We start from the raw sequence: 27,603 nt of genomic DNA, 5'->3' as shown, positions 1-27,603 counted from the left end.
GCACACTTAATTGCCCAACACATCTACCAAATCACCTCCTGAGTTAATATTAAATGCTAGGGTATAAAATAATCTGCTTCTACACTGTATATTATATTTAAGACATTGTATATCTGTTCCATGTTTATCCTTTCTTTAATTATTTTGATGCATTTCTTTGATTTGACCCATATGAACTAGGGGTGTGTGTGTGGGAGGGAGGTGTTGTGTTTTTATTATTTATTGTAAGCCGCCTAAAGTTACCCTGTGATAAGATGGGCAGCCAATAAATTTTACAATTTTACAAATAAAAATAAAGGGACTAGGAAATCTTTTCAAAATAAATTAATAAAATTTATACATAAATAATAGAAACTTTCTTTTGTTTCCTAGTTTTTTCACATTTTTATTCCTCTTTACTATAGTCTGTAGCAAAATCAGGAGAGATACAAGTTTGGCAGCTGGATAATGGTGCTTTTATCAGCACACTGTGTTTACATACAGCGGTACGTACAAATGGAATTTGAGTTTTAATGTATTGGATCTGACTTACTACCATATATTAATACTGCCATCAATACAATTAACCAAATGTAGAGCTAAAGTAATATATATATTAAAAGACCCCAAATATTATTTTTCCTTTTTAAATCTGTGAAATAATTTTTTAAAATAATGTCCTATTCCTACAGAAAACAATTACATTGTTTCAGTTGTTTAATTGTTCACATTAATATATAGCAAATTGTTTTGAATCATTTGTGCTATGTATAGATTATTATTTTGTATGAAATGGTTTTTTGCACCATCAAAACAGATTGGGTTTGGTTTGGTTTGGTATAGACTTTCTCTATATAAACCTGGGCATTTTATGGTCCGCAGGCCATATCCGGCCCTTTGGCTGTCCCTGTGCATCTACCAGTGGTGGTGGCAACAGGGGGCAAGACAATAGCATCAGCAGGGGGGTGAGTGGCGGTCTTCCACAATAGTCCCAGTTTCTCATGTAGCCCCATGGGAAAATTAATTGCCCACTTCTGCTCTAAACTGAGGCCGGTCTAATAAAAATCCATGAAAGAGAAAATAAAATATCTCTTCCCAAAGGATCCACATGAAAAAAATCATTATCATTTATTCATTTCCAAGGTTACTGCGATGGCTTGTAGCTTCTCCTCTCACAGTGCTGCAGTAGGAACTCCAACAGGCCGTGTCTTTTTTGTAGATCTTACTAATGTTGAAACTCCTAGAGTAATTCATCGAATTCTCCTTTCTGAGAGCATGTCTGTCCAGTTTTTGCGGTAAGTATGTAAAATGGGCATAGCAAAGAAGGTGGTCTGATCCAGACTACATGCAAGATTCTCAACATTTTCAGGCATGTGGTACCTTTAACATTTTGAATGTGTGTTGTGTTGCATCAGGATAAAATATTACTATTGTAATATAGATGACATTTATTTACAAAATGGCCATAGGGATGAATATGGCCAGTTATCACTCACCCATCTTAGAAGAAAGAAGCGATTGAAAGTTCAGAAAAACATAATTTACCTAAGGATGTGATTACAAAGCTGAGGTGGACTTCCAAAGAAATGTCAACTTCAGAATACAAACTTCATCACCCTCTGATATCCCCTTTTTAATCTGTCTCTCATCCAGATGGTTACTGAGATAGAGAAAAGAATGTATATTGATACATAGAACTCCATTTACAAAGATGGGTGGGTTGGGAAAATCATATAGGCTTCCCTCTCCCTTTTTTAATTGCCCCCATCAGCTTTCTTGCTCTAATTCATTTGGTCTTATTCATTCTAATTCTGCTCTCACTTTCTGATTTGCCCCTTTCCTGATATCCTTATGGTTCTTTTTATTCTCCTTCATTCCCTTTTCCAGATGCTATAGATTATTTTAGGTTACAACTGCAATAGGGACTAGGATTGCTACTGGTAAGCAATACAATCATGAATTACAATGTTACATGACCGCATTGCTTACTGATGGAAATCCTAACATCCTCAGTTGCCGTCGTAACTGCCCCAGGATTATTAGGGTCATTAAGCAGGAAGCGGGTGAATATGGGAGTGCATAAGGGTGATGGATCATAGGGGCCATAGGTTAATGACTATCACAAGTAGGTGCTAAAGAATGCGAGCAGGCCAATGGCAGCTATGTGGGTACCTGGATGGCTGTATGTAGTCCAGACAGGCTGATGGTACAATGGCTGGGCTGGCAGGAACCGCATGTGAATCAGAATGCTGTAGGTAGGCATGTGCTATGGAGTACAGGTAGGCAGAGGGATGCTACAGAGTAAGAGATCACTGAGATCTCATACTCCATAGCAAGGTTCTTTGGGGAAAAAATAGGAGAAACTTAATCTAATAATTTGCAATCTTGCCTGCTGGCTTCCTCATTGGCTTTGCTTGTGGGAATCCAGAAGGGAAGGTTCAAGTGGCAATCACATGACCATGGAATGCTGCAGCCATCAAAAGTGAGAGCTAATTGCCAAACATCCAAATCACAATCAGATGACCACAGAAGTGTTGTGATGGCTGGAACTCCCACTTGTTGCAAAGTTTGTCTCCCAATTGATATCAGGGTATTAGAGTCTCTCATTAGAACCTATCAGACCTATCTATGAGAACCACAATTTCTAGCATGGCCTATTACAGTACATCTGAAAGACATTGTTTTGGATTAGGCTGGTGCATTTGTTTACTAATGCTAAATTGATTTTTTTTCCTAAAGTCTGTTCTCAGGCAAGTTCAAAATATATATACTGTAATTCCTTTCAAATGATTAGAATGCCATTATCCTGGTTGCTGATCAATTGCCATCATCTTATTTGCTCTTTTTTTCCCCCTTAAGGTATGAACAAACTGGTCAATTTCTCATAGCAGCTTCTACAGATGGACATGTTTTTATTTTAAATGCTCTCCCATCAACATTGTTTAAAGTACTGGGATATGTAGGTAATATACAGAAATTTATGGATGTCTTATTTCTTCTATGCATATGCCAGCTGTGGACAGTAATTTTTCATAGAATAAATGTTAGATGTCAAAACCCAAATATTTTATTTCAGAATGATCAGTTTTCTTAAATCAATGAGAATATTATATGACCTTCATAATATTTCTTTTTATAACAGTCTATTGAGTCTGTAAGTTTGTTAAACCCTTGCTTTAAAAAAAAGTGGAGAAATGTCTGTATTATAAATTGAATAGGTGTAATAGCATGAATAGGTCAACAAAATATCCACTGTAAGCAAGAAAGTAGATTGTTATAAATGAGAAACATTTCAAAAGGAAAAGCATATCATTTGATCATTTTTGATCAATATAGCAAGAAGAGGATTAGTTTTTGTATTTACATTCATTGGAGAGGAAAGGATTACAAGAGAGTAAGCATATATACAGCTCAGGAGGAGGGGAACAGAGAAAAAAAATGGATCAAGCTCAGGACAGTGCAAATTAACATTACTCAGTGAAGGTCATAAATGTGGGCATGGGTCCCAAAGTTAGTTTTTCATTACCACTGTAATTGTGAATTATAGTTGCCTAATGCATTCACTACTTGTATATTTATATAAACAATTTCTAAAAACTTTCAGTATAACGCTTAGTAAAAGTGGATGCAATGACTCAAGATTACAAAATATCTGTAATACATTTCATATTACAGTTACTATCTCAAAAGCTGGTGGCAGGGTAATTACTTTGTGGGTAATATGGGCTGGAATTACTTTTCCCATGTTATCTTGCCATCATGATGGGATGCTGAAAAGTCAAAAGGATTAGCAAGTGTGAAGCCACACTGACAGTATTCGAGAACTATAAGCTAGATTGGTGGCCCAGATGTTATAAGGCAGTGATGGCTAACCTTTTCCGGACTGAGTGCCCAAAGCGTGCGCATGCATTTGTGCACGCGTACACCTGAACCCCCAAAATGCAATGTGCGTGTGGCTCCCGCAATTGTGCCCCACCCCGACACATGCATGCACCCTGCCCCCGCACATGTGCGAGCCCAATACATGCGCCCCCACACATGCCCACTGCGCATGCACTCACAGTCCTCTATGTGTGCCCCGCCCCCCTCGCATGTGCACACATCCCCCTGCATGCGCCCCTCCCACTGCACATGCGTAGCAGAGACCCCAAGAGCAACTGCCTGGCGGGAGCCAGACGCACATGCGTGACACAGCTGAACTGGGGTGACAGCTCGCGTGGCCACAGAGAGGGCATTGCATGCCACCTCTGGTACGCATGCCATAGGTTCGCCATCACTGTCATAAGGCATATTATGTGCATTATTTTTTGGGAAATGAATAAGTTTTGGGCCTATTCGTTGGCTAGATAGGAAACTGCATAAGTCCTGTATTCACCATTTAGTGCTCAGTGATAAAGTAAGACAGAATATAAAATATATATCCAATTTGTCTTTCCAAGGACTTCTAAGCTATTGTAGGCCAAAAAAAAAGGTGATAATTTACTTTGGTGTTACATGTGGTTTGAATGTTGTCTTCTTTTCACTGTAGTGTTGTCTGGTGAGATTGTGGACATAACTTTACAGCATAATGAGGAAAATAAGCTAACTGAAGTGATTGCACTTCTTTCTCCAACGGAGCTCAAAAGAGGAAGAGTGGAGATATTTACACTTCCTCTAAATATTATTTCAGGTAAGAACCAATCTAGTGCTAAGTTCTGTTATTTCAAAGTGCAGTCACCATTTGAAAATAATATATGCTAACGTCAAAGTATGAATAGGACCTTATGTCCTTAACATGTTTATAATGTCATTGTTCTATATTTTTTTTAAAATGCTAACTTAATGTTAATGTTAAGTTTTTATATGTTGTTTTATTGATCAATTATATTATATTGTATACCAGTCCCTCTTTGAGGGAGATGGGTGGTTTAGAAGTATGAAATATAAACAAACAAAGAAGATATCATATACAACATATTTTTAGAACTTCCAAACCACTTTTTGAAGACAGGCCAATAGGTCACAGAGCTGGAGCTGCCTGATGAAGGGAAGGAATAGCAGCCAAGGAGGGCGAAAGTCTGGCTCCCCACTGCAAGAATCTCTCTTCCAGGAAAGGAGTAGAATGACTGTAGGCATGTAAGCAAGGAAGCAAAAGAACAAACAAGGGATTTTCCAAGCAAGGAGAAAGAAGAGAAGAGAAGTAAACAAGAAAAAGACTGTTGCTCTGCTCAGCAAAGAAGAAAAAAGAGGCAGGATTTTGGCAGCTCTTAGTGGGGCGAGTTTCCTAGAGCGACTGATGGATTTAGCCTTCGAGTTAGTATCAATTCCTGGTAATAGTCCCTGCAATTTTCTTGGAAAGATTTTTAGAAGTGGTTTGCCATTACCTACTTCCTAGGGCTGAGAGAGAGTGGTTGGCCTAGCTTCAGGCCTAACATGTGATCAGAACTCATGGTCTCCCAGTTTCTATCTTGATGCCTTAATCACTATACCAAACTGGCTGTTTTCCTAGATTATCACCCTACTGATAATGATTTCAAATGTGTATCAGCCCAATAATAATATTTGATCAAATATTAATATTCTGGTAATAAAAGCACTATCAACTTCATGTCAAGGTGAAATAGCTCTGTTTTGCAGCTGTGATTCGCAAGTCACTTTGTTTGCCAGATTTTTTAAAATTAATAAATGTTCATTTAATATTGGAATACTCTTCATATGTATCTATGTATGAAATGGTTTAAGTGTTGTGCCCCCCCAAACTAATATAAGAGTCTTGTGAAAACTTGACTTTGAAACTCTCAATATATACTTGTGGAATTTTTTTTTATACTGTTGCATTCAAAAAGCCAATTACAAAAGCTAAACAGAAATAATTCAGAGATAATTACACACTTTGGGAGACCCAATTAAATCTGGTAATTTTTTTTCCTTAACTAATATTCTCTAAGAGAAAAAATATTAGACAAAAATATTTCTCCTTTTTATCTTTTTTAAATCTGCAGACAATGAAATGTGTATTACAGAAAGAGGGTTGTTGAAAGACAGTATCATTCAGAAACATATGTACGAATTAGAGTTCCCACTACTTTCTCTGGTCAAGCGGAAGGATGAAACAGTACTTGCCTATACTAGCCAGGCTTCCTACATCTGTAGATATCATCTTACTGAAAAAGTATGTCCTCCTTTCACAAGTAAACTTTAATTATGGGTCAAATTAAACAAAATGTAAATTTATGCAAATGTATGCAATTCCTTTAAAAACTTTTCTTAGAAATTGCACTTCTGGATTTCACAGTCCAAACCAGAATTGTAGAACAAATGGAAGAAAGATTAAATCTATCTTCTGCTCCAATTTCCCGATAAAAATTATTTCCCCACTCTACCCACAACAGATACTTCCTGTTAGGATGTAAAATAGCGTATTTAAAGGAAAGTGGTTTTTGGGGAGCAATTATTCAAACATTTATTTATTTATGTAATTTATCTCTTGATCCCGGGCGTGCCTATGCATAAATTGAGATGCTTTGATTGAATACAAAAGTTCAAAGAGATTAAAAAATGATAGCATGCTTAACATGTCATCTAATTTGTCCCGTGGGCTGTTTATTTTCTGAAAAGAATTAAATTTATTCAATACATTGTATTTATTTACAATATTATTAAAACTCTTATTTCGCTCCAGATTGGAAGTTTGGATCTTAAAATGTTCCTATATAGATTAAACTTTAATTCCATTTTCCCAACTTTGTCCTTTCTGGGAATGTTCGTTTTGTGCAGCTGAAGGGTGCATTGAGAAACTGCTATGCTTGTAGAGGGCATTTAAGGAGAAAAGATCTTTTTGAATTATAAGGCAATTCATCAGATCAGGATTACTGCCACTGCTTTATGTAGCTCTGAGCTGTATATGAAATAGAAGGCTGAATATGTACCGGTAGTTAGTAAAAATTGAGAAAAGTATTAAATGGGGTAAAGTTAAACAAGAATTGAACTAGTATCAGGCCCGAAAAGCTGGGACTGTGAGGAACTAAAGAATATTTCTGTGGATGGAATTTCAAGTGAGATATGAAAGAAGAAAGAGGAGAAACTTCCTAACAATGAGGAACATTAACCAGTGGAACAGCTTGCCTTCAGAAATCATGGGCACTCGATCATTGGAGGTTTTTAAGAAGAGACTAGACCTGTGATGGTGAACCTATGGCATGCGTGCCACAGGTGGCATACAGAGCCCTCTGCGGGCATGCGAGCTGTCACCCCAGTTCAGCTCCGCCGCACATGCGCATGCACCTCTCACTGGTTTTCGGGTCTCTGCTGCACATGCATAGGGGGCGGGGTGCATGCAGGAGATGTGCGTGCATGTGCAGGGGTGGGTCACATGCAGGGAGGTTGCACATGCATGCACAGGGACATGGCGCACATGTGGGGGTCACGTGCACATGCGCAAGAGGTGGGGCGCACACTGGTGTGCACGCACATGCATGGGGGGTGGGGTGCATGGTGGCACGCACGCATTGCATTATGGGTGAGCCAGCGCTTTTGGCACTCGGCACTGAAAAGGTTAGCCATCACTGGACTAGACAGTCACTTATCTGAAACAGTGTAGGTTCTCCTGCTTGAGCAGGGGGCTGGACTAGAAGACCTCCAAGGTCTCTTCCAGCTCTATTCTATTCTAGGTTTATCGAAAGGGAATGGGAACATTATATCAATGGACATTATCAACAGAGCAGCTGACAGCACTCTACATAATGTTATAACCTGGTATTTACAAAGAGGCAAAATATCCTGCTGTGTGTTTGGTTATATTGTATTATATTTCTTAATTTGACAGGAGCTACCTTCAATATTCCTGTGACCACATCAGTTATATGGCATTGCTGTTTTGCTTTACAGGTAATATCAAAAGACCAACCAATCATTTCAGAGAAGAAGATACCAAGCAAACAGTTTGGAAAAGGATTCCTGTGTTTGTCACCTCATGACAAATGGCTAGCTTCAGCTGCAGAGAGTGGGCTTTTGTTTATCCATAATGCCTCAACTCTGGTAATTGTCACAATTTAGTTTTGATTTAATATGTGTTCCTTTGAGTCATCAAATGAATTTCTTTGGTGTTTAAGGTATATATTTACAAACAGTATTACCAGTAAGTAAATGCACACTGACGGTTTCATTTTACCCGTGAGTGAAACATGCAACTGAACTATTATAGAAATCAGAAGTTAGCAGAAGAAATGAGTGATTTTTTTTTTCTGGATGTCTTGGTTTGTATCTAGAACAACCAAAGGGACTGGGTTTATTATTTTTTTATATTCTGTTCTGCGCAAGGTGCTTCAGCATACGATGGCTGATCATATCCATACATTCTTGGATTAAGTGGACATTCTGGATGAAATGGAGTTTAGACTTGGATTTTGCACTGAACTGTCTTGATAAATTTGTTGGATTAGTTTTGCCAAGTGAGAAATGGAAGAATGCATCCTGTTGATTCCACTTGGCAGTTTTCAATTCATCAAGTATGCTATCCTGCATGAAAGTTTTTCAAAGCTAGACGTGGGTAGAATAGTGTTTTTGCTGATTCTCCAGCTTTCCATTTCCAAAAAAAGTAAAGGTGAGGAATTTCTACAGGATTTTTATGGCATTCGTGTGTGGGTTCTGCAAATTCCAATTTTATCCCCTATGTGATTCTACATGAAACTGCTTAGTGATATCATTTTGGAAATTTAAAATGTCCATATGCTGAGTCTCCCCAGTTCTATCTTTTTTTTTCAGTAGATCAAGGTAAGTCAGAGGAATTGCTCAGTTAGTCCTACCTACATTAATGGACTAGATGAGAGCTAATAAATTAAATCTTAATACAGACAAGGAAGGTTTGCTGTTAGTAGACAAGATGGGTAGTAGATGGTAGGTGCTGCTCAGTCTTTTCCGGATGGTGCTATATTCTTCCCAAAAGACTAGTTCATATTTTGATGTTGCTTTTGGAGCCACTTTTGACATTACAGACTCTACAGGCTTCAGTGATACAAAGCACTTTTTATTACTTCAGGATGACACCATACATGTTACTTTTAAAATAGCTTCACTACAGTAATACATGCTCAGATGACTTCACAGTTAAATTGTTGCCATGGAGGATTGCCCCTGAATATGCTTCAGAAATTTTAGTACAAAATAATATCAAGCAGACTGACTGTAACAGGGTAATACAAAATCATACAAATTTTCTGGTGCCAATCCAAAGTGAGGCCGTTAATTTATACTTTAATGGCTTGAGAACACAGTACAGTGTCTGAACAAGTGCCTTTCCCGTTTGTTTCTGACCATATCCTAAGGTCATCTTTGGAGGACCTGAACTGGCTGCCCTCTTCTACTGAGGTACAGCAAATGTCTGCCTGAGAGCTCCCCAAATTTGAATATTGAGTAAGTATACCTTCCCACTAAGGTATACTTACTGCCTTTTCAGTTCCAGGCAAAGACATTTTTATTCTCAAATGCCTTTTAATATACTGATGCTGCTGCAGTATTTAAACTTTTTATCTATTATTTTCATTGCTTATTTTGTATATTTTATACAATGCTTTAGTGTATAGTTTTATCAGTTGTTTTAATCAGTTATCAATCCCTAATTTGGGATTTTAATTACAATATTTCAAAGTTTCTTAATAGGAAGTGGGGAAGGAGAGAAGGAAGGCTATGTTCTTGTTACAGGATAGGATTAAAAGATTAAGAGTTCAAAGTTCCATCTATCACCAGCTTATCTATGTCTCTCAATAGTGATCTTTATCTGTAAACCATGGGGTTTTCTTTTTTTGAAATCTGACCATATATATTTATTGATATAAATATATCAATAAATTGATATATTGACATATTGATATATATTTATTAGGATTAGTAAATAAATATAAATCACATATTTGAGATATATTTTACAATTACAACATTTGCCAATACCTAAAATAGGGCCAATAATACCAAATCATTTTTAGTCTTCTCACATAGTTAAACTATATACAGCCTGCAAAAGTTTTCATTATCTCTTTCCAGTCTTTCCTCACAATAAATTCCTAAGCCAGCAGATAAAACAGTAATTTTTTTCATAAATATCTTTTTTTAAGGATATTCTGACTTGTGAATACTGCCATTCGTATAATGGACGAGGAATTAAATCATTGGCATTCTCATTGGATAGCCAAAATATACTTGTCACCGGAACCCAAGATGGAACTCTTGTTTGTCTAAAATGGAAGTATGTACATATTAACGAATAAAAGGATGATATAAAATATTCAGATTTTCAGCAGACTTCTGCTTTTCAAAAACATGGCTATTTGCCTTTATATATTTTGATTTGTATTAGACCAACTGATTATTATAATTATTTAGTCCCCAACCCATTTGAGAGATGTTTTAATTTGATTAAAACCAAATACTATACTTAAAACCAAATTTTCTGTAGAAATAACTATGCGTTTATTCAAAATACATCAGATATGGGATGCTGTCAGAAGAAACAAGCAAAATTTGGCTGTGATTTGTCTGCTTCTGTAGATATTAATATTACTAGAAGGATGAACAAGAAGAAAAAGCAATGTGCTGACTAGTATATTCTAAAACATTTAGGGGGAAAATTGACCATCTCTACTTTTGTTTTGCATGTGCTCTGCAAAGTACGGCTGTAATTCTACAATTACTGACCAAACTGTGTGGAAATGTTTTATGAATAAACCAGAAAAGTGATACATTTGTATTCAAGGGAAGTCATCTGCCCTGAGAATAAGATATTTTAGGTTGCCTGAATTTCTTGTGAAGGTATATAGATATAGGATGAAGTTCTTCAGGCAAGAAAGGAAGTTTAAATCATTTTTATGATACTAAAAGTATATTCAGTGCTTACTGAAATCTGCAAGCATTAAATATTACAATAAAAATCTGTAAACCTATTGAATATTGGAAAATTTACCAAACTGAGGAACCTGGTATATTCTTGTCTCCCACTAATAAATGCTTTCTTTTAAAAACAAACAAGCTTCTTTGTTTGTTTAATAACATACTTTGTTTGATAAACAAAGCATGGACTTGAAGTTCTTTTTAAGGATTCACAAGATTATTTTATAAATCATACTTGACTCATCTATTAAGGATTGCTTATCCACATTTTCTTCTTTGACTTTTTTTTCTTTAATTCTTCCAGGAAGATTGGGGAACGCAAAATGAAGGAAGCAGCTGACTTTGGGACACAACTTCTAATCAACCTTAACAACTATATTTTCAGTGAAAACTTATTTATAAAAAATATGGAAGAATGGGCAATAGCATCAAAACCCACATATAGCATATCATTTGAGACTAGTTCTTCACAGGTCTTACACTATTTAAATATATAGCAAATATAACCAATAGAACAGATATTGAGAAGATAAAAATGGGAGCTAGAATTAGATTAATTATTTGCTGTAAAATCTTTGTGATTGAAACTTATTTTTCTTTTTCATTTCATTAGTAATATAACTAGCTATGTAGATCTGTGATGTGTAGTCATTCACAGAGAATCATAACAATCAAGATGCCTGTCCTTACACCCTTGATTCAATGGCATACTTAATTCTGTAATAATTGACCAGTAAAGTAATTCATTTAGATTAATTTAATTTGTACTTCCCACCCTGAAATTAAGAAGAAACTGATACTAAATATAGTTGAAATATAGATTATCTATCTATGTATTCAACTAAAAACACAATACATTATGTTATTTAACTATATTGTAAATGAGCTTTTTTCATTCAAGTTACATGGAAAAGCAAGCATTGAAGTGACTGATGAAGATGAATACTATTTACTTACACAAGCAAAATCTGAGGAGACTTCATGGTTAGATCAGAAAGCAGAGAAGGTACTTTTGTAGTATAGTAAAATCTGAAGTATTGTAGTAAGATCTAAAATGGACATATGGTTATTTGTCTCTTCGTTTGTTTATTGTGATTTGATTAAAATTGATATCTTATTGCCCTATGAAATTAACTATGACTAAAACCAAACAATGTAGGACACACCCTCAGTTCTACATAAACAATACCTTCATTTACTATAGAGTGCCATGATTGGTTTAGCCATGGTATGTTGAAAAAGTCAGAATTAAGAAAAAGCAGATTGTAGGAATATTCTCTTTTCTCGAATCTAGTCCCTTCCCTTACAGGTAGTCCTCGACTTACAACCACAGTTCAGCCCAAAACGTCTGTTGCTAAGCAAGACAGTGATTAGGTGAGTTTTGCCCTATTGTATGACCTTTCTTGCCACAAAGGTGTTTTTTCAAGAGACAACTGGACTTTCTGGTTTTTCTTTGAAGACATTTCGCTTCTCATCCAAGAAGCTTCTTCAGCTCTGATTGGATGGTGGGAAATGGAAGGATCCAGTCAGAGCTGAAGAAGCTTCTTGGATGAGAAGCAAAATGTCTTCAACGAAAAATCAGAAAGTCCAGTTGCCTCTTGAAAAAGTACCTTTGGGACAACCATGACCTGGATGACCGAGAATCTCCATAGGCATTTTCTTGCCATAGTTGTTGAATCACTGCAGTTAGTAACACAGTTGTTAAGTGAATCTGTCTTCTCCATTGACTTTGCTTGTCAGAACATTGCAAAAGATGATTACATAAGCTGGGACACTGCAACCATCATAAATTTGTCAAGCATCTAAATTTTTACCACATGATCATGGGGATGCTGCAATGGTTGTAACTATGAAAAATGGTGATAAGTCACATTTTTCAGTGCTGTAACTTTAAATGGTCACTAAATGAATTATTGTAAGTCAAGGTCTATCTGTACTGAGATATAGGCATTTTAGAAGGACTAGGAAAAGGAAGCAGACAGTGGATCCTAGTTGATTTCCAATTCTCTAAGAATGCATTGTTTCTTGGATGAGGTACTGGATCTGTAAACTAGATCTTTGTCTGAATAAGTTGTTCCTTAGAATTTTTGCAGTCCAAACTACAAATAGTACAGAATTCTACATGAAATATGGAAGTTTATTTAAAGCTTGAACTTTTATAGATTAATGGATTAGACTTGATCTGCTATTTTTCTCAGGTTTTGTACTACTTAATCTTACTATGGAAAAAAGAGCTAGCAGGGGATAGTTGTTGATTTTTCCCCCCGACTTTACAAAATATAGATTCTTGGATGAGAAGCGAAACGGCCTCAAAGAAAAAACAAGAAAGTCCAGTTGCCTCCTAAAAAAGCATCTTTGGGATGATCCAACCATGATCTGGATGACTGAGAATCTCTACAGACTTTTACAAAATATAGTTTTCACATTTTAATGCAGGTCTACCTTGTTTTGCTTTGTATGTCAAAAATTGCACAGTTTCCATTCCTCTGTCTATTGTGACATTTCAGGCAATCAAGGATGAAACTGACCGTTTTGCTGAAAAGAGAAAAGAACTAAAACATGGAATTAAAGTGCTTCGTAAAAAGGTGTGCATTGATAAATCCCCAGTCTGCTTTCAGAAGTGCTGTGAGGACATAACTTTTATGTTTCTGATGCTTACTTTTATAACATAGCTTATTTGACTGTGGCTTTTATACAGTCTTAAAATCCTTTGTTTTCCTTTTGCCATATAGCCATAACTTGCTTGTGAAGGGTCCTTGGTGCTGTCTAAGCTTGCTTGTTTTCTCGCAGATGTTTCAGTACCCAAACTAGGTAATATCATCAGTGTTAACAACTTGCTCAGGATTCAGGTAATGGGATACCACAAGGATGTAGGTTGAATTGTAAATAGTCAAATTATTTACCTGAAAAGATAATAGGGATGTTTTCCATGCATATTCAGTTGGGAAACATCTGTACCACTGCAGCTGTATATGAAGGTCAGTTGAGAGCAGACTAGCAAGAACTAATCAGTCAGTTCACTCTGGGTGAACTGTTTTGGAAGTGCTTTACTTTGGATTCCTGTACTTAACAGTGTTTTGGACTCAGTGGCCTAAACCACCCATTTCAATTTTATAATATTATTACTCTAAAAATGTAGGATTTAGAAAGGTGTTCTAACTAAACACTGTCATTTTTATTTTATACTTAATGTAAGATAGTAAAACAGCATTCAACCATATCTAATAACTATAGCTAAAGTTAACTTGCGCCTAGTAACATTTGCAGAGAAAATGCCCTTTCAATCACCATGAATCAAATATGATGATCTGGTGCCTTTTTACAAGAAAACAAATCATTTGATATCTTTTAAGATTGCAAAATCTCATGAGGTTTTTCTATGATTTCATACCACAGTGCCAGAACCTTGTGAAAGTTGGTGATATTGCAACCTTAAAAAAACTTGTGTTAATATTGTTTGGAGAGACAGTGGGCCCTCTAGCTCTCATAGACCACATATCCTTATTTAGGCCTCATGTGCTTATTTTCAGATGGACTCTTAATCTCCAATTATTGGGAAGTAGATAATAATTGCAAAAGAACTATTGCAGTCCTTCAAACTGACAGTTATTTTGAGGCTACTGAAAATGATTCGTTTGTAAATCCAACTGCTATTGTGTGAAATAACTGCTTATTGTTTAGATTGGTTCTATGAATCTAAACTAGCAATCTTCATGCTAGAGTCCTTTGTTCTTGGCAATGACTACGCCAGTTTTAATTCACAGTGCAATTGATTTCTTTGCACTTATACTATCAAATGATTATCGTATATATTTATGGATTCAGAATTTCCATTACTTTCCTGATATGAAATGGACTTGTATTATTCTTGTGTTTAGATACAATGTGCTTTGTGTAGTTGCTGAAAAGGTAGTACCAGCAGGTATATGGAAATGCAGTCTTTCAACTATTTGAAGACATATTAGTCATAGTCTTTGTCTCTTCTTGATGATGTCCAATGGTGTTGCATTTTCACTCACATTAAACTTAGCATGGCTAATGATTTATTATTATTATTAAAACTTACATGTTTGTAAGTTATACTTGAAACATACAGTATATCAAGATAGTCATAGATTCTCCATTCCTTTACAAATACATGCTTCCCTCACTATTAATTTCTATATCATTACAAAAATAGATTCAAGAAATGATGTTTGAAAATTCAGTTGCACCTAAAATTGAAAAACTGGACCAACAGGAATTCAATCTGGATGTAGAAGAACAAGAGAAACAGCAAATACACAGCGCTTCAGAAGTGGAAAGGGTATGATGAACTTGTTGGGATTCAATTTACTTTTATTTGTTCTGAACAACAAAAAAAGTCTGGATAGAGAATAAGAGGAATTCTAGAATGCTTAAAGTGAACTAGAATTATACAGTATATATTATTCATTAGGGCTAGATTTACATATTTATAAAGATCAAATAACTTCACCATTCAAATAAATAAACAAATCAGAAGTTGGAATGGGGTTATCCTAAGGAACTGGTTTATTTATTTCTGACTTCATTTTTTCATTTTCTTCTTCAGCTGTAGAATCTAAGAAAGGAAAATTATTCTTATAAGTCACAATTGTACAATTTTTGCTTAATTATATAAGTAACACTGAAAGATTTACATATCTAAATGTCACTGATATTAATAATAGAGCTTTTCTTTACTTTATTTACAGAGTTTCCAAATTGATATTTTGTCTATCAACATAATCCAAGCAGCAAATATTTAAATCCATGGGTGCTTTCTAAGATTTTTGTGATACATTTTTGATTAATATTATATATTGCATGATTTACATGAGGGCAGGGTTAACATGGGGGACATATAAACCAAATGGATTTTGTATTCTCATTTGTTTTCTGTTTTATGATAAAGGTGAGGAAGGATATAGAAATGGAAAATCTAGCCAATTGCTATTTACGTGAGATGATCAAAAAAGAGTGTTGGGATACCATGTTGGTTAAAGGACGTTCAATTAAGGTAATTATTTTTCCTTTCTCACTTTTACTCCAACTTTTACTGTAACTAAAATTCAAGCAATGCTTAAATTAATTAAATCTAGGAAAATACTGCAGGTAGTCCTTGGGTTTAGCAGCTGTTTGAAGTTATGATGGTGCTAAATAAGAAGACTTACTGCTGTTCCTCAGCCTTTGCAGCACCCCCATGGTCATGTGATCATAATTCACGTGCTTAGCAATGGGTTACAATTATGACACATCTCACAGCCATGTGATCACCATTGGCGACATTCACTGGCGGCTTCCAAACAGCAAAGTCAATGGAAAGCCAGCAGATGGTGATCACATGACATTGCACCTAATGGCCATGCAAGGTTTGCCACAATGACCACAATGGAACTGCTGGAATTGTTATTGTAAGTCATCGCATTCACGTAATGATGTACTTTATAACTGATGGAATTTTTAGTCCCAAATACTGTTGTTAACTAATTACTTATAATGCATCCAAAACTATTGTCCAATTATGAACAACATCATGAGAATAATTCATATGGGAGAACATCCTATTGTTTAGTAGAAGATGGCTTTAAAAAGAAAAGAATCAGTTAATAGTACAATAATACACCTCTAATACTACAATAGTCCTGAAGATGAAACTCAAATACTTTGGCCACCTAATGAGAAGGAAGGACTCACTGGAGAAGAGCTTAATGCTGGGAAAGATGAAGGGCAAAAGAAGAATGGGATAACTGGGTGGATGGAGTCACTGAAGCAGTTAGGCGTGAGTTTAAATGGACTTCAGAGGATGGTAGAGGACAGGAAGGCCTGGAGGAACATTGTCTATGGGGTCACGATGGGTTGGACACAACTTCGCAACTAACAACAACAACAAATAGTACAACATGAAGCTTTTGTAAGTTCAAACTATATTAAACATTGTATTTGGCATGAGTTATACTTGCATTTTTTTTCTTTCCAAAGACTTTCCATTCTTCTTGTGAAGTTCAGAATTATCCGATGAAAGGACGGAGTCCACAAGAAAAGCAAATGTTGGAAAGAGTTTTGTATTTAAAGAAGATTGAATCAATAGATATGAAGGTAGAATCTTCTTTTTTTTCCTATGAAGGAAAAATAATTTTCATTGCCAGGTTTACATTGTCTGATGATTCTTATATTCTAGTGTTTCTCTTAACTATTCCCATGCTGAAATGGTTCAGGTAGGTTATTCATCTATACTAGAGCCTAGTTTATAAAACATTTCATAGCTTTTAACTCATGTACAGTATTACATTATTCACATAACAGAAAACAGCCCCGAAAGATAAATATTTAAGATAAATGTATTTGACAAACATGGATTTGTCAAAAATAGATCATGCCAGACTAATCTTATTGCATTCTTTGATAAAGTGATAAAACTAGTGGACCAGAGGAATGCTGTCGATATAATTTACTTGGACTTCAGTAAGGCATTTGATAAAGTAGACCATAACCTACTACTTGATAAAATAGAAAAATGTGGGTTAGACAGCATCACCATCAGATGGATTCGTAACTGACTGACCAACCTCACTCAACGTATAGTCCTAAATGGAACTGCACCTACATGGAGGGAGGTATGCAGTGGGGTACCCCAGGGCTCTATTTTACACCAAGTACTCTTCAACATATTCATCAATCATGTGGACGAGGGGATGGATGGGAACTCATCAAATTTTCAGACAATACCAAGCTAGCAGGAATAACCAACATTTAGGAAGATAGGCTTAAGATACAGAAGGAGCTTGACAGACTTGAACACTGAGTGCTATCCAACAAAATCAAATTCAGTGGTGAAAAAAGTAAGGTTCTACATTTAGGCAAGAAAAACAAAATGCACAGATACAGTATATGTGGTACCTTGCTCAATAGTGGGGACTGTGAGAGGGATCTTGGAGTCCTAGTGAATAATCACTTAAATATGAGGCAGCAGCTGCCAAAAAAGTCAACAGAGTTCTAGGCTGCATAAACAGGGACAGAATCAAGATCAAGTGAAATGTTACCCCTTTATAATGCCTTGGTAAAGCCATACTTGGAATACTGCATCGAATTTTGGTAGCAAAATGTAAAAAAGATGTTGAGACTCTAGAAAGAGTGCAGAGAAGAGCAACAAAGATGATTAGGGGACTGGAGGCTAAAACAAAGAATGGTTGCTGGAAGTAGATATGTCTAGATTTATGAAAAGAAGGACTAGGGGTGACATGATAGCAGTGTTCCGATATCTCAGGGGTTGCCCCAAAGAAGAGGAAGTCAGACTGTTCTCCAAAGCACTTGAGGGTAGAACAAGAAGCAATGGGTGGTAACTAATTAAGGAGAGAAGCAACTTAGAACTAAGGAGAAATTTCCTGACAGAACAATTAATCACTTGTTATTAATACAACTTGCCTCCAGAAGTTGTAAATGCTCCAACACAAGTGTGAAGAGCAGGTGGCCCGTGCGCATGCGCACGCCGGAAATGGGAAGAACATCTTCCCGGCGCACGCATGAGCACCGGGCAGCTGCTCTTCTGGTTTCTGGCACTCCCATGCACGTAAAGACCAGCTGGCCGGTGCATCGGAACCTGGAAGAGCAATGGATGACAACTCGCATGCCCAAAGACATGGAGAGGGGATCCCGGTGGTTGCTTCCTAGGAGAGCAGAGCTTCTCAGCCAGAACAGGCGGGCCAGGGCTTCCCTCCCTCCCTGCCTGAGTGGGTTTCTTGCATGACCCCAGTCCTCCAACCCATGGCACTGATGTGCATCTGCGGTCTGGAGAACCTGGCTGGCTTGTGCGCCCTAGAACAGTAGCAGCAGTGACTGTTCCTGCCACCGCCGGGGATGAGGGGGTGATGGTGGTTCTCATGCTGCCACTTCTGGTCGGGATGCTGGAGGAGGAGGAGCCATTGGGGAGGCGAGCTGCCCCAGGAGGGCCGGAGGAGAGTGCAACTCCTCAGCCATGAAGATGCTGCTGAGGGCCCAGCTCACTGGCTGTGCAGGAGCTGAGTCCGCGTGGGAGGAACGTTTGTCCAGTGCCAGGGTACGAGGCACACCAGCTGGGAAGCGGTCCTGCAGAAGTGGCAGGAAGGGAGGGGCTGCACTGGTTTGTTCTTGGTGGAGGGCTGGGGGAGCACATCATTGACACTATTCTGGTTTCTGGCACGCGCATGTGCATGGCCAGCTGGTCTTCTCACGCACATGCATGCCAGAAACCAGAAGATGCAGGCACCAGGCAGCTGCTCTTCTGGTTTCTAGCACACAGGCACGCACGCTCCTGTTTCAGCACTCAGTGCTGAAAAGGTTTGCCAACACTGTTCTATTCTATATACTGTATATTAAACATAAAAATCCATGATGTAATGGTTAAAAAATCATATAAACCAAACACAAGCAACATTGTATGTATGGATTCTAGGACATGTAGAATCCCAGTGAAAAGACCTACGCTTTCATGCTTCCCTGAATAATAAATTAATGCTACATAAAGTGAAAGCTATACGATTTGATAGCTGAAATACCATAACGGTTAAAGAACAAGATGATTACCAATCTTTCGTATAAAGTTTTTACTCAATATCCTTTTCTGTTGCCGCTCTTATTGGTTCTCTCTGACAGTTAGCCTAAGCTTGCTGCTAGCCAGTTTTCTAAACTATTTACTAAATGATTTTTCACTTATAGCTTTTATGTACACTGAGAGCTTATGCACCAAAGACAAATTCCTTGTGTGTCCTATCACACTTGGCCAATAAAGAATTCTATTCTATTCTATTCTATTCTATTCTATTCTATTCTATTCTATTCTATTCTATTCTATTCTATTCTATTCTTATTCTTATTCTTATTCTTATTCTAAATTTACAGTATTGCATTGTTTTGGCTTCTGGGTCATGAAATGCAACTTCTATTTCAGATAAATATTTTCTACAAAATTTACTACGGTTTATGGTATTAACAATATTCTGAAATACGTTTTTATATATTCACCCAGCTTCGAAAGAAGATTGTGGAATTTGATTCCCAACCTTCAGCCATTAAAGAGGAAGGGGAGAAGACAGAAGAAGAAGAAGAAAAAATAGATGCTCTGGTTGGGAGTCTGAGCGCAATGTATGGTGGGAACACATCTCTTTTATATAACCAGCTGGAACTGCACACTAGAGAGGAGAAAATAAGTCAAATTACATTGCTATGGGTAAAGTCGTCATACCTGTTTATTTCTTCCACTATACATAGGCAGGATTGCTTTTGTAAAGTATTCTATATCTTATAACAAGAATAACTAAGCGATAACTCCAGGTAGCTATAAATTGGGTTTTACACAAACCATATTTAAGTGTTCTAGAATTTGTGTGATACCATGTTTGGATGTCCATGTCATGTTTTCAGAAGAAAAAGCTTCAGCAATGAAACCAATGTAGAATTTTAGAGACCAGTGGTCAGAATTGCAAGCAGTTTTAAACTATTTGAGGTCACTTAAGAAACTCAGTTATTTCACATGCAATATTACTATATGCTATTTGCTTGTAACACTGCCATGATATCCTTGATATTTCAGGACATCATCTATAATATGAAGAGTGCTTTCAATAAGGAGTTTGATTCAGTCGCACGAATGAAAGAACTGGAAATTGCACGTGTAAAAGAGAAGAACATAAGAATAGCACAGATCTTCAACCAGCTTGATATTAAAGAAGAAATCTGGGTGCCAACTCTTACAGATAATGAGAAACCAGAACGAACCCTGGTGGTTCAAGAATCAGAGGTCAGGTATTTGAGATTCCCAAATTTTCTCACTTGATAGACAGAATAAATGTATATAGCAATGTTAAATGACTGGAGATTCTCAATCATCCAGAGAATCTCCATGGTTGTCCCAAAGTTGCTTTTTCAAGAGGCAACTAGGCTTTCTTGTTTTTCTTTGAAGACGTTTTACTTCTCATCCAAGAAGCTTCTTCAGCTCTCACAGTTGATGAAGCTTCTTGGATGACAAGCAAAATGTACAGAGCACAGAGTTACCTATTTAAACTGATAGTTTTTGTTATGCTTTTTAATATTTTCTATCTTGGTTTTTAATCTTATGAGATACTGGTTGTCTACTTCGATAGAAAAGTAAAAAGTAAAAACATTACACATGGAATGCATTTATATGGCTCAGATAAAAACTTTTAACAATTAAAAAAAATATTAAGATAGCGACAAACTTTTCTTTCCAATTACACTAATATATAATAGTGGTACCTCATGTATAAAAGTAGTCTTTAAACCAGGGTAACACAATTATTAACTTATTCTACAATCTTAAATATGCTCTTTCATTATTCCAATATTTAAATCTTGTAGGGTACTCACAACTTAAAAGAATCCATGTTTGTTATGACGTAAAAATTTAAAGGAAATTGTAGCTGGGGAACTTGTTAGGAAAAATGTGAATTACTTGCTCATAGAAGAAGCTAAACCTCATCTTTTGTTCCCACAGATTAAAGTAGAAAAGTACTTAACCCCAGTGCAGAAGGCAAAAAACAAAATCATGGCTCGGATTGAATATAAAAGACGACTTGCTGCTCAGGTAGCATGATGTGACAGAGCCTTATTTTCCATGGTTTTTCTAGCTTGATCCTTTCTCTACTCTTTCTCTGATCTTTTATTCTGCCATTCTTCAGGGTGACAATGCAAGAGAACGTGGCCTTATGGACATGATGAATGGAGTCCTTGAAATAAAAAAGGAAGATATTTTGAAGATGGTGAGTTATGTTTCTATTAAATCATAAAGATTTCATGTGATTACCAACTAATATAATGTACATTCATAATCAGTGTGTGTCCCAAAAGATTATCTCTGATCCAAAGAGATGTAAATAAAAGATTTAGGTAAGGTAAAAGGCAGGCAAGGTAGAAGATAATAGACAAGAAGACTTACAGAGAAATGCAGGTAAAAGACAAAGAATGAGAGAAAGATTTCTGAGTTTGCACACACAGAATTAAAAATTAGAAATTTTCAGTATGCAGGCAACAGTGTTATTAAACCAGGCAATAAATGTTAAATTTACAAGCATGTCATCTACAGGTGCCCATATATATAAGAATACATGTTCTTACATACAAAATAATAAAAATAATACAATAAAATAAATGAATGAAGAAAAAATAAAAATTTCAGCAGACATTATGAATTTTAAAGAGTAAAGGTAATAAAACACAGAACTTACAGAACTGAGGAAACTATTCCCAATGGTTTAGGAAATAAGTGCAACCCACTCCCTCCAGACTAACAGTTAAAGCAATATGGACACCTACTGTATGTCCTTCAGGTACCTTGAGAAGAACACAGCTGTGAGCATCTTAACCTTACCTCAATGCCTGCACAGTCCAAATTATAAATTAACTGTTTGATTTGGTGATTATTTTTTTTTGCTGTAGAAATTCAGGCTAATTGTATAGTGGTAGGAACTCCAAAGGAGAGGGTAATCTATAAACTACAATATTTTAAGAACTCTAATCAATAGATGCATCTCTGGGAGACAAAGGAATGGGGGCACATGTCCACCACCATCATTATCACTATTCCTAAATCAGCCATAGAATTTCAAAAGCTGCAATTGCCACATGTAATTCATAGAAGTGTGCTAGCAGCACATATATCAGAAATATCTTGTGTTGAACTTAACAATCCTGAAGAACACAGCACATGTACATTCATTACTTGCTTCCTCAGAAGAAGCAGCTGACTAACCTGCCCCTTAGGTATTGTCAGAGTCATAAGGGTGGACATGCACCAATGCACTTCCAAAGTGTCATTAAAACCAATTGTATCACAAAGTACAATATATGAGAGATTTCACACTCTGATTCCATGGCCTTGTCAATCAAATGAATTGGGGTTTGTTCAAAATGCAAAGAACCCAAAATTTTAAAAGGTTTCAAACATTTATTTTTAAAGTTATTTTAAACAAGTTCAGCTGTTAAAAATCGGCTTTCCATGGGGTTCAACAGATACCAAAGAGGGATTGGAAATCATGTTATTCTCATATTACATAGAAGATAGATGCATTGTTGAATATCATTAGAAAATACATTCTGGAACTTAATTAAAATCTTTTAGTTTTTGCAAATATCCAATGTCCACTGTTGTTTCTGAAATGATTTCTTTTATATACTCAGGAAATCCCACCACCTCCATTTGCATCAAAAGAAGAAGCCCTTTGGAGTGAAGAAGAAAAAAAAATATATAAGGAATATGAAAAGAAGGTTAAAGAACTGAATGAAGAAAGAGAAAAACATCGAAAGGTAAATGGATATAAAGGAAGATTATTAAGCTTCTCTTTCATTAAAGATCGGAACCTTTTTTATTAGGAAAGCCTTCCTGACTACTTTAAATCAAACATAGATAGTCAGATATGACCAATGTAATCTTTTTTCCAAATATTCCATTGTCAGATTTAAAAATAATCAGTTTTTATATTCAAAATTTTAAGTAAATAGGAATGAGTAATTTGTCTAAGCATGAATGAGGCAGTCTTCACTTTCCCTTGTAAGACACAGATCATGCCAGTTTCCCTATATTCAGTTTAATTTTTTTTGCTGCCATAGACAGAATGAGATGTCAGCAACATGCCACCTTAGTTGTTTACTTTTATTATTTTCTAAATGCAATTCTTTTATAATGTACAATTCACAAGAAATGACTAGACCAATTCTCTAACAAATTTAATTTCCATTCAACTTGAGTGACCAAGAAACTAAGGATAGCTTTTCTCTAAGTTTTTCTTAATGTCATGAAATTAACAAAATATATTTACAAATCTGAGTTTCGATGAAGGGTGTTTTCTTTTACATTATTAATAGCTTGGTATTAAATTCCGACCATAGTAGGTCATAATATAGTTTGGCTGGAATTAATGCATTATCTGAATTAAACCATTGTCATTTGACATCCATCAGTTCAGTTTAGTATGATATGCCAATCCAATTTCTTTTATTAAATCAGAAACTGATATTTTTAAATAAGATTGCAACAATTGGGGATATTTGTTTATTTTTATTTCTATCCTGCCTTTATTATTTTTATAAATAACTCAAGAATATCTCTAACAATTCTTTCTTCTCCTATTTTCCTTACTGTGAGGTGAGTTGGGCTAATAGAGGGTAATTAGTCCAAGGTCACCCAGCTACCTTTCATGGTTAAGGTGGGACTTGAACTCATAGTCTCCCACTTTCTAGCCTGGTGTCTGAACCACTAGACCAAATTGGCTTTATATCCTGGCTTTATTTTTATATAAAGCTTTTTCAGATACTGAGAAAACAGGACAGTTTACAAGGAAATTCTCAAATAAATTAAAGCCACTGGAAAACTTTTTTCTCAAAATATGTTTCATTATCTCTTTAACTGGGAGTGAAAATGAGCTGCTAAATAAATAGTTAAATTGGCAGCAAATTAGATGGGTGTTTCCAATTCTCCTCTGTTTGCTCAGGACCTTTTCAGCTTTCTCTGATTATAGAGTGGTGAGAGATAGAAGCTGATGAATTTTTCAGTCATTCTGGCTCATAAACTTCACATCTGTAATTCTTCTTGGTCTTTCAAATTCCATATTTCCATCTTGTTCTTGCAAACATATTTGTCTAGGAAAAATGTAGAAAGAGATTATTAGGATTGAAAAGACACCAAGCATTTCTTATGCATTATTCTTATCTGCAGTTAATATTGTCACATAAAGACACTGCGCCTTTTCCCCCCCACAGATTTTAGAAACTGAACTGAAAAAGCTTCAGGGTTCGATTCAGGAAAGTACTCAAGGATTTGATGAAATCCTGAACAGACTCTTTGACAAAAAAGTCCACTGTGAAATGGTTATATACCAGGTGAGTTTGAATAATATTTATCATCCTTGCTTCCATATAAGCAGCACTTACTGTTTGTTCCCTTTTTAAACCTTTTATTAGGAAGAACTCAAAATAACTAACCTCATCTTCTCACTGCTTTTGGATGAAGAGGTGACCTCAAGAGAAGCTGCACTCCATCACCATCTTAATAAAAAGAGGAAGGAAAAGGCAAGAATATCTGAGGCGTGAGGGGGGGAACATTGACAAAATATTTACTTCTCATGATACTTGTCCTTTTAGAATCAAAGTGGCCCGTTCAACGAATAAAATTTTTTCTTGTAAAATTCCCTCATCTTCTTGAAAATATCATCAATAATTCTTTATAAATATCCCTTACATTTCATAAAAGTTCACATATACTAATTCACGTACCGCTATGATAAAATACTTTTTGCTTGTTTGTAGTTTTTCATGTGGTTTAAGAAAATGACTTACATTTTTGAATGAGGCCAGGGATATGCTTAACTCAGTAAAGCTAGTCCAAGGGGGGGAGGGGGAGGTGGGAGAGTTCCTGTATATAATCACTCATCCAATTGTGCTAACATGATTTAACATCTTATGTTCTAATGACAGGCAATCATATTCATCTTTATTTTGCTAGGTAATATCCAGTGAAGCAGTAAAGGCAGCTAAAACAGAAGTGGATGCTTTTAGAGAAGCTTACGACATATTAATTGCTGAGGACAAAGTAAGACTTTAAACTGTAGATCAATGTTTTTCAACCTTGGCAAATAGAAGGTTTATGGATTTCAACTTCCAGAATTCTTTAGCCACACGTCTTCAAGCTGCCAAGGTTGAGAAACACTGCTCTGAATTAACACAGCTTTTCATCTGAAGCTGTGGTATTTAATGTTATTGAATTATTGAAGCTTATTGAATTCGATTAATGGATTAGACTAAACTAGATAATTAACAACTTCCAGTTTAATTTGGGATTGTTTGTGTGAGTAGTTTATTTACCGATAAATACTGAAGCAATTGCTCATTATTAGTGGACATAATAGCCTTGGAGATTGTTTTGTCATAGCATGGATAAATAGCCTACTTCATAAGCCAAAAGATCCAACTAGCAGACATTTCTTTCTTTCTTTAAACCAGTGAGACATCACTATCATTATGGTTCTGTCTGTCTTCTTGCAGGGATCTAGTTCTAAGGGCAAGACTGCAGAATCTGTAAAGTGGGTCATATGCAAAAAAAATCAAGATGTTGGTTGGGACTGTGCAATTGAATCTCTGCCCATTTTGTACTTACCATGATGTTGTCTATACATACAAGTTGACAGGACTTCAATCACACAACTCCCATCTTGATTATTGTTCTGCCTACAAAAATATTGCAGCCAACAAGTACAACAGCATTAAAGGAGCTCAAAAATGAAGATAGCATTCATAACAGTATAACTGAAGCTCTGACTTTTCTGTATGTGCATCAATGTTGCATACAGCTACAAAGGGTCAGGACTTTTATTAAGCTGGCTTGACCACACTTTCTTATTGAATTCTTTATGTATGCTGCTTATTTTGGAAAGATCTTGTCATGTCACCTTGAAGTCAGGAAATACTTTGCAAAGTGAATATGACAATAATGAAATAAATTTCAACATTCCTTAGTTTAAAACTTCTTATTTTCTGTAAATGTAATCATTATGTGTAGCAGAACTGGAAATAGGCATAATAAACTTAGATGACTTCTGTTTTCCCCCTGACCAATAGGTTATGGAACGTGGTTTTAGAAAGGAATTTTCAGATCTTCAGACTCATTATATTGATCAACTATTCAAACTTTATAAACGTCGACCAAGGTAGAAAAATTTCATTAGTTCAATCATTTTCTGAAAGTCTGTGAATTCCCTCTTACAGTAATAATCTTATAAGAACTATTACAGCAACATTGCTTTCCAGAGCAAAAAATTGAAGTTGTATAGATAGTATCTGAAAAAAACTGAAAATCATGGAAGCTTACTAAATTTGTTCATTTTTTCAATTCTAAGGGCATTTACATAATAAGAAGGTTTAAAAATACCAATCAAGCAATCATTTGAAATGAGATGAAGTGGCAGCCACAGTTACTAGCGTTATCATAAAAATCTCTCTTTCTGCCTTTTTCTTTTAAAATATTTTTTAAATAAATGGAATACTATGCAACTACAGAGCAAAATACAAGATGCTACATAACCACAGAGCAAAATAACACATAATCCACAAAGAACACCTACAATATACTGTCTAAATGATAGTAGCACAGAGCCAAATAATCTCTGTTTAAATTAAGGAAGATTGCAAACCTTCCTACTAGTCTATATATAGAAATTAAATAATAAAGGAGAATGTTTGTAGCTCAAGGTAGACATGAGGGATCCTTAGTGCACTCTGAGCTTGCTTGTTTTCTTGCAGATGTTTCATTACCCAAACTAGTTAACATCATCAGTGCTCATCATCAGTAACATCAGAAATTAAATACAAATAAATAGTTTCTTTTAAAAATGCTAATTAATACACACTACAGAGATTTTTTTAAAAAGGCAAAATGAAGCTAGTGATATACAAGTTTTTCTGTTGTATATGTAACATGTCACAGAAGACATTAATTTTTTTCTTTGCCTGCTGTGTTCAATAATGGAAGGGCTTTGAAGATGAAAGTACAAACAGATACTGCAAATCCGTATGGGGAACGGCCGGGGTCTGCCAAAATGTATCAGGATGCTCTCGCCCATTTAATGAAAGCAATTGATGAAATGGACAATCCTGAAAACAGACCTGAGGGGCTTGACATCATTAACTGGGAACGCTTTTGTGCAGCTAGGCGAGCAAAAGTAGAAAGTGAACAGCAAGTATGTATAAGGTTCCATTATTTAAGATCAAATTTGACCTTTA

At 35.9% G+C, this 27,603-nt stretch overlaps 1 protein-coding gene across 2 annotated transcripts in view; it reads left to right on the top strand.

The window, feature by feature from the left end:
- Positions 1–27,603, top strand: part of CFAP43 (cilia and flagella associated protein 43) — a 51,396-nt gene that overhangs the window by 12,436 nt on the left and 11,357 nt on the right. For both annotated transcript variants that reach the window (XR_015728646.1, XM_034440042.3), the window contains exons 11-33: positions 405–485; positions 1,123–1,274; positions 2,839–2,942; positions 4,508–4,648; positions 5,961–6,130; positions 7,846–7,995; positions 10,068–10,198; positions 11,144–11,312; positions 11,741–11,845; positions 13,347–13,424; positions 15,020–15,145; positions 15,755–15,859; positions 16,822–16,938; positions 19,844–20,044; positions 20,408–20,614; positions 21,329–21,418; positions 21,513–21,593; positions 23,011–23,136; positions 24,589–24,708; positions 24,790–24,897; positions 25,331–25,417; positions 26,443–26,531; positions 27,353–27,560. Coding sequence is in view for 1 of the 2 variants with exons in the window: in XM_034440042.3 (XP_034295933.2) it covers positions 405–485; positions 1,123–1,274; positions 2,839–2,942; positions 4,508–4,648; positions 5,961–6,130; positions 7,846–7,995; positions 10,068–10,198; positions 11,144–11,312; positions 11,741–11,845; positions 13,347–13,424; positions 15,020–15,145; positions 15,755–15,859; positions 16,822–16,938; positions 19,844–20,044; positions 20,408–20,614; positions 21,329–21,418; positions 21,513–21,593; positions 23,011–23,136; positions 24,589–24,708; positions 24,790–24,897; positions 25,331–25,417; positions 26,443–26,531; positions 27,353–27,560 (2,946 nt within the window). In the remaining variant the exon portion in view is untranslated. The remainder of the gene's footprint in view (positions 1–404; positions 486–1,122; positions 1,275–2,838; positions 2,943–4,507; positions 4,649–5,960; positions 6,131–7,845; positions 7,996–10,067; positions 10,199–11,143; positions 11,313–11,740; positions 11,846–13,346; positions 13,425–15,019; positions 15,146–15,754; positions 15,860–16,821; positions 16,939–19,843; positions 20,045–20,407; positions 20,615–21,328; positions 21,419–21,512; positions 21,594–23,010; positions 23,137–24,588; positions 24,709–24,789; positions 24,898–25,330; positions 25,418–26,442; positions 26,532–27,352; positions 27,561–27,603) is intronic.

Source organism: Pantherophis guttatus, chromosome 6, assembly GCF_059756535.1.
Source record: "Pantherophis guttatus breed Tessera chromosome 6, ASM5975653v1, whole genome shotgun sequence".
Lineage (NCBI taxonomy): Eukaryota > Metazoa > Chordata > Lepidosauria > Squamata > Colubridae > Pantherophis > Pantherophis guttatus.
The sequence above is the reverse complement of the archived record's forward strand: the minus strand, read 5'-3'. Positions and strand labels throughout refer to the sequence as shown.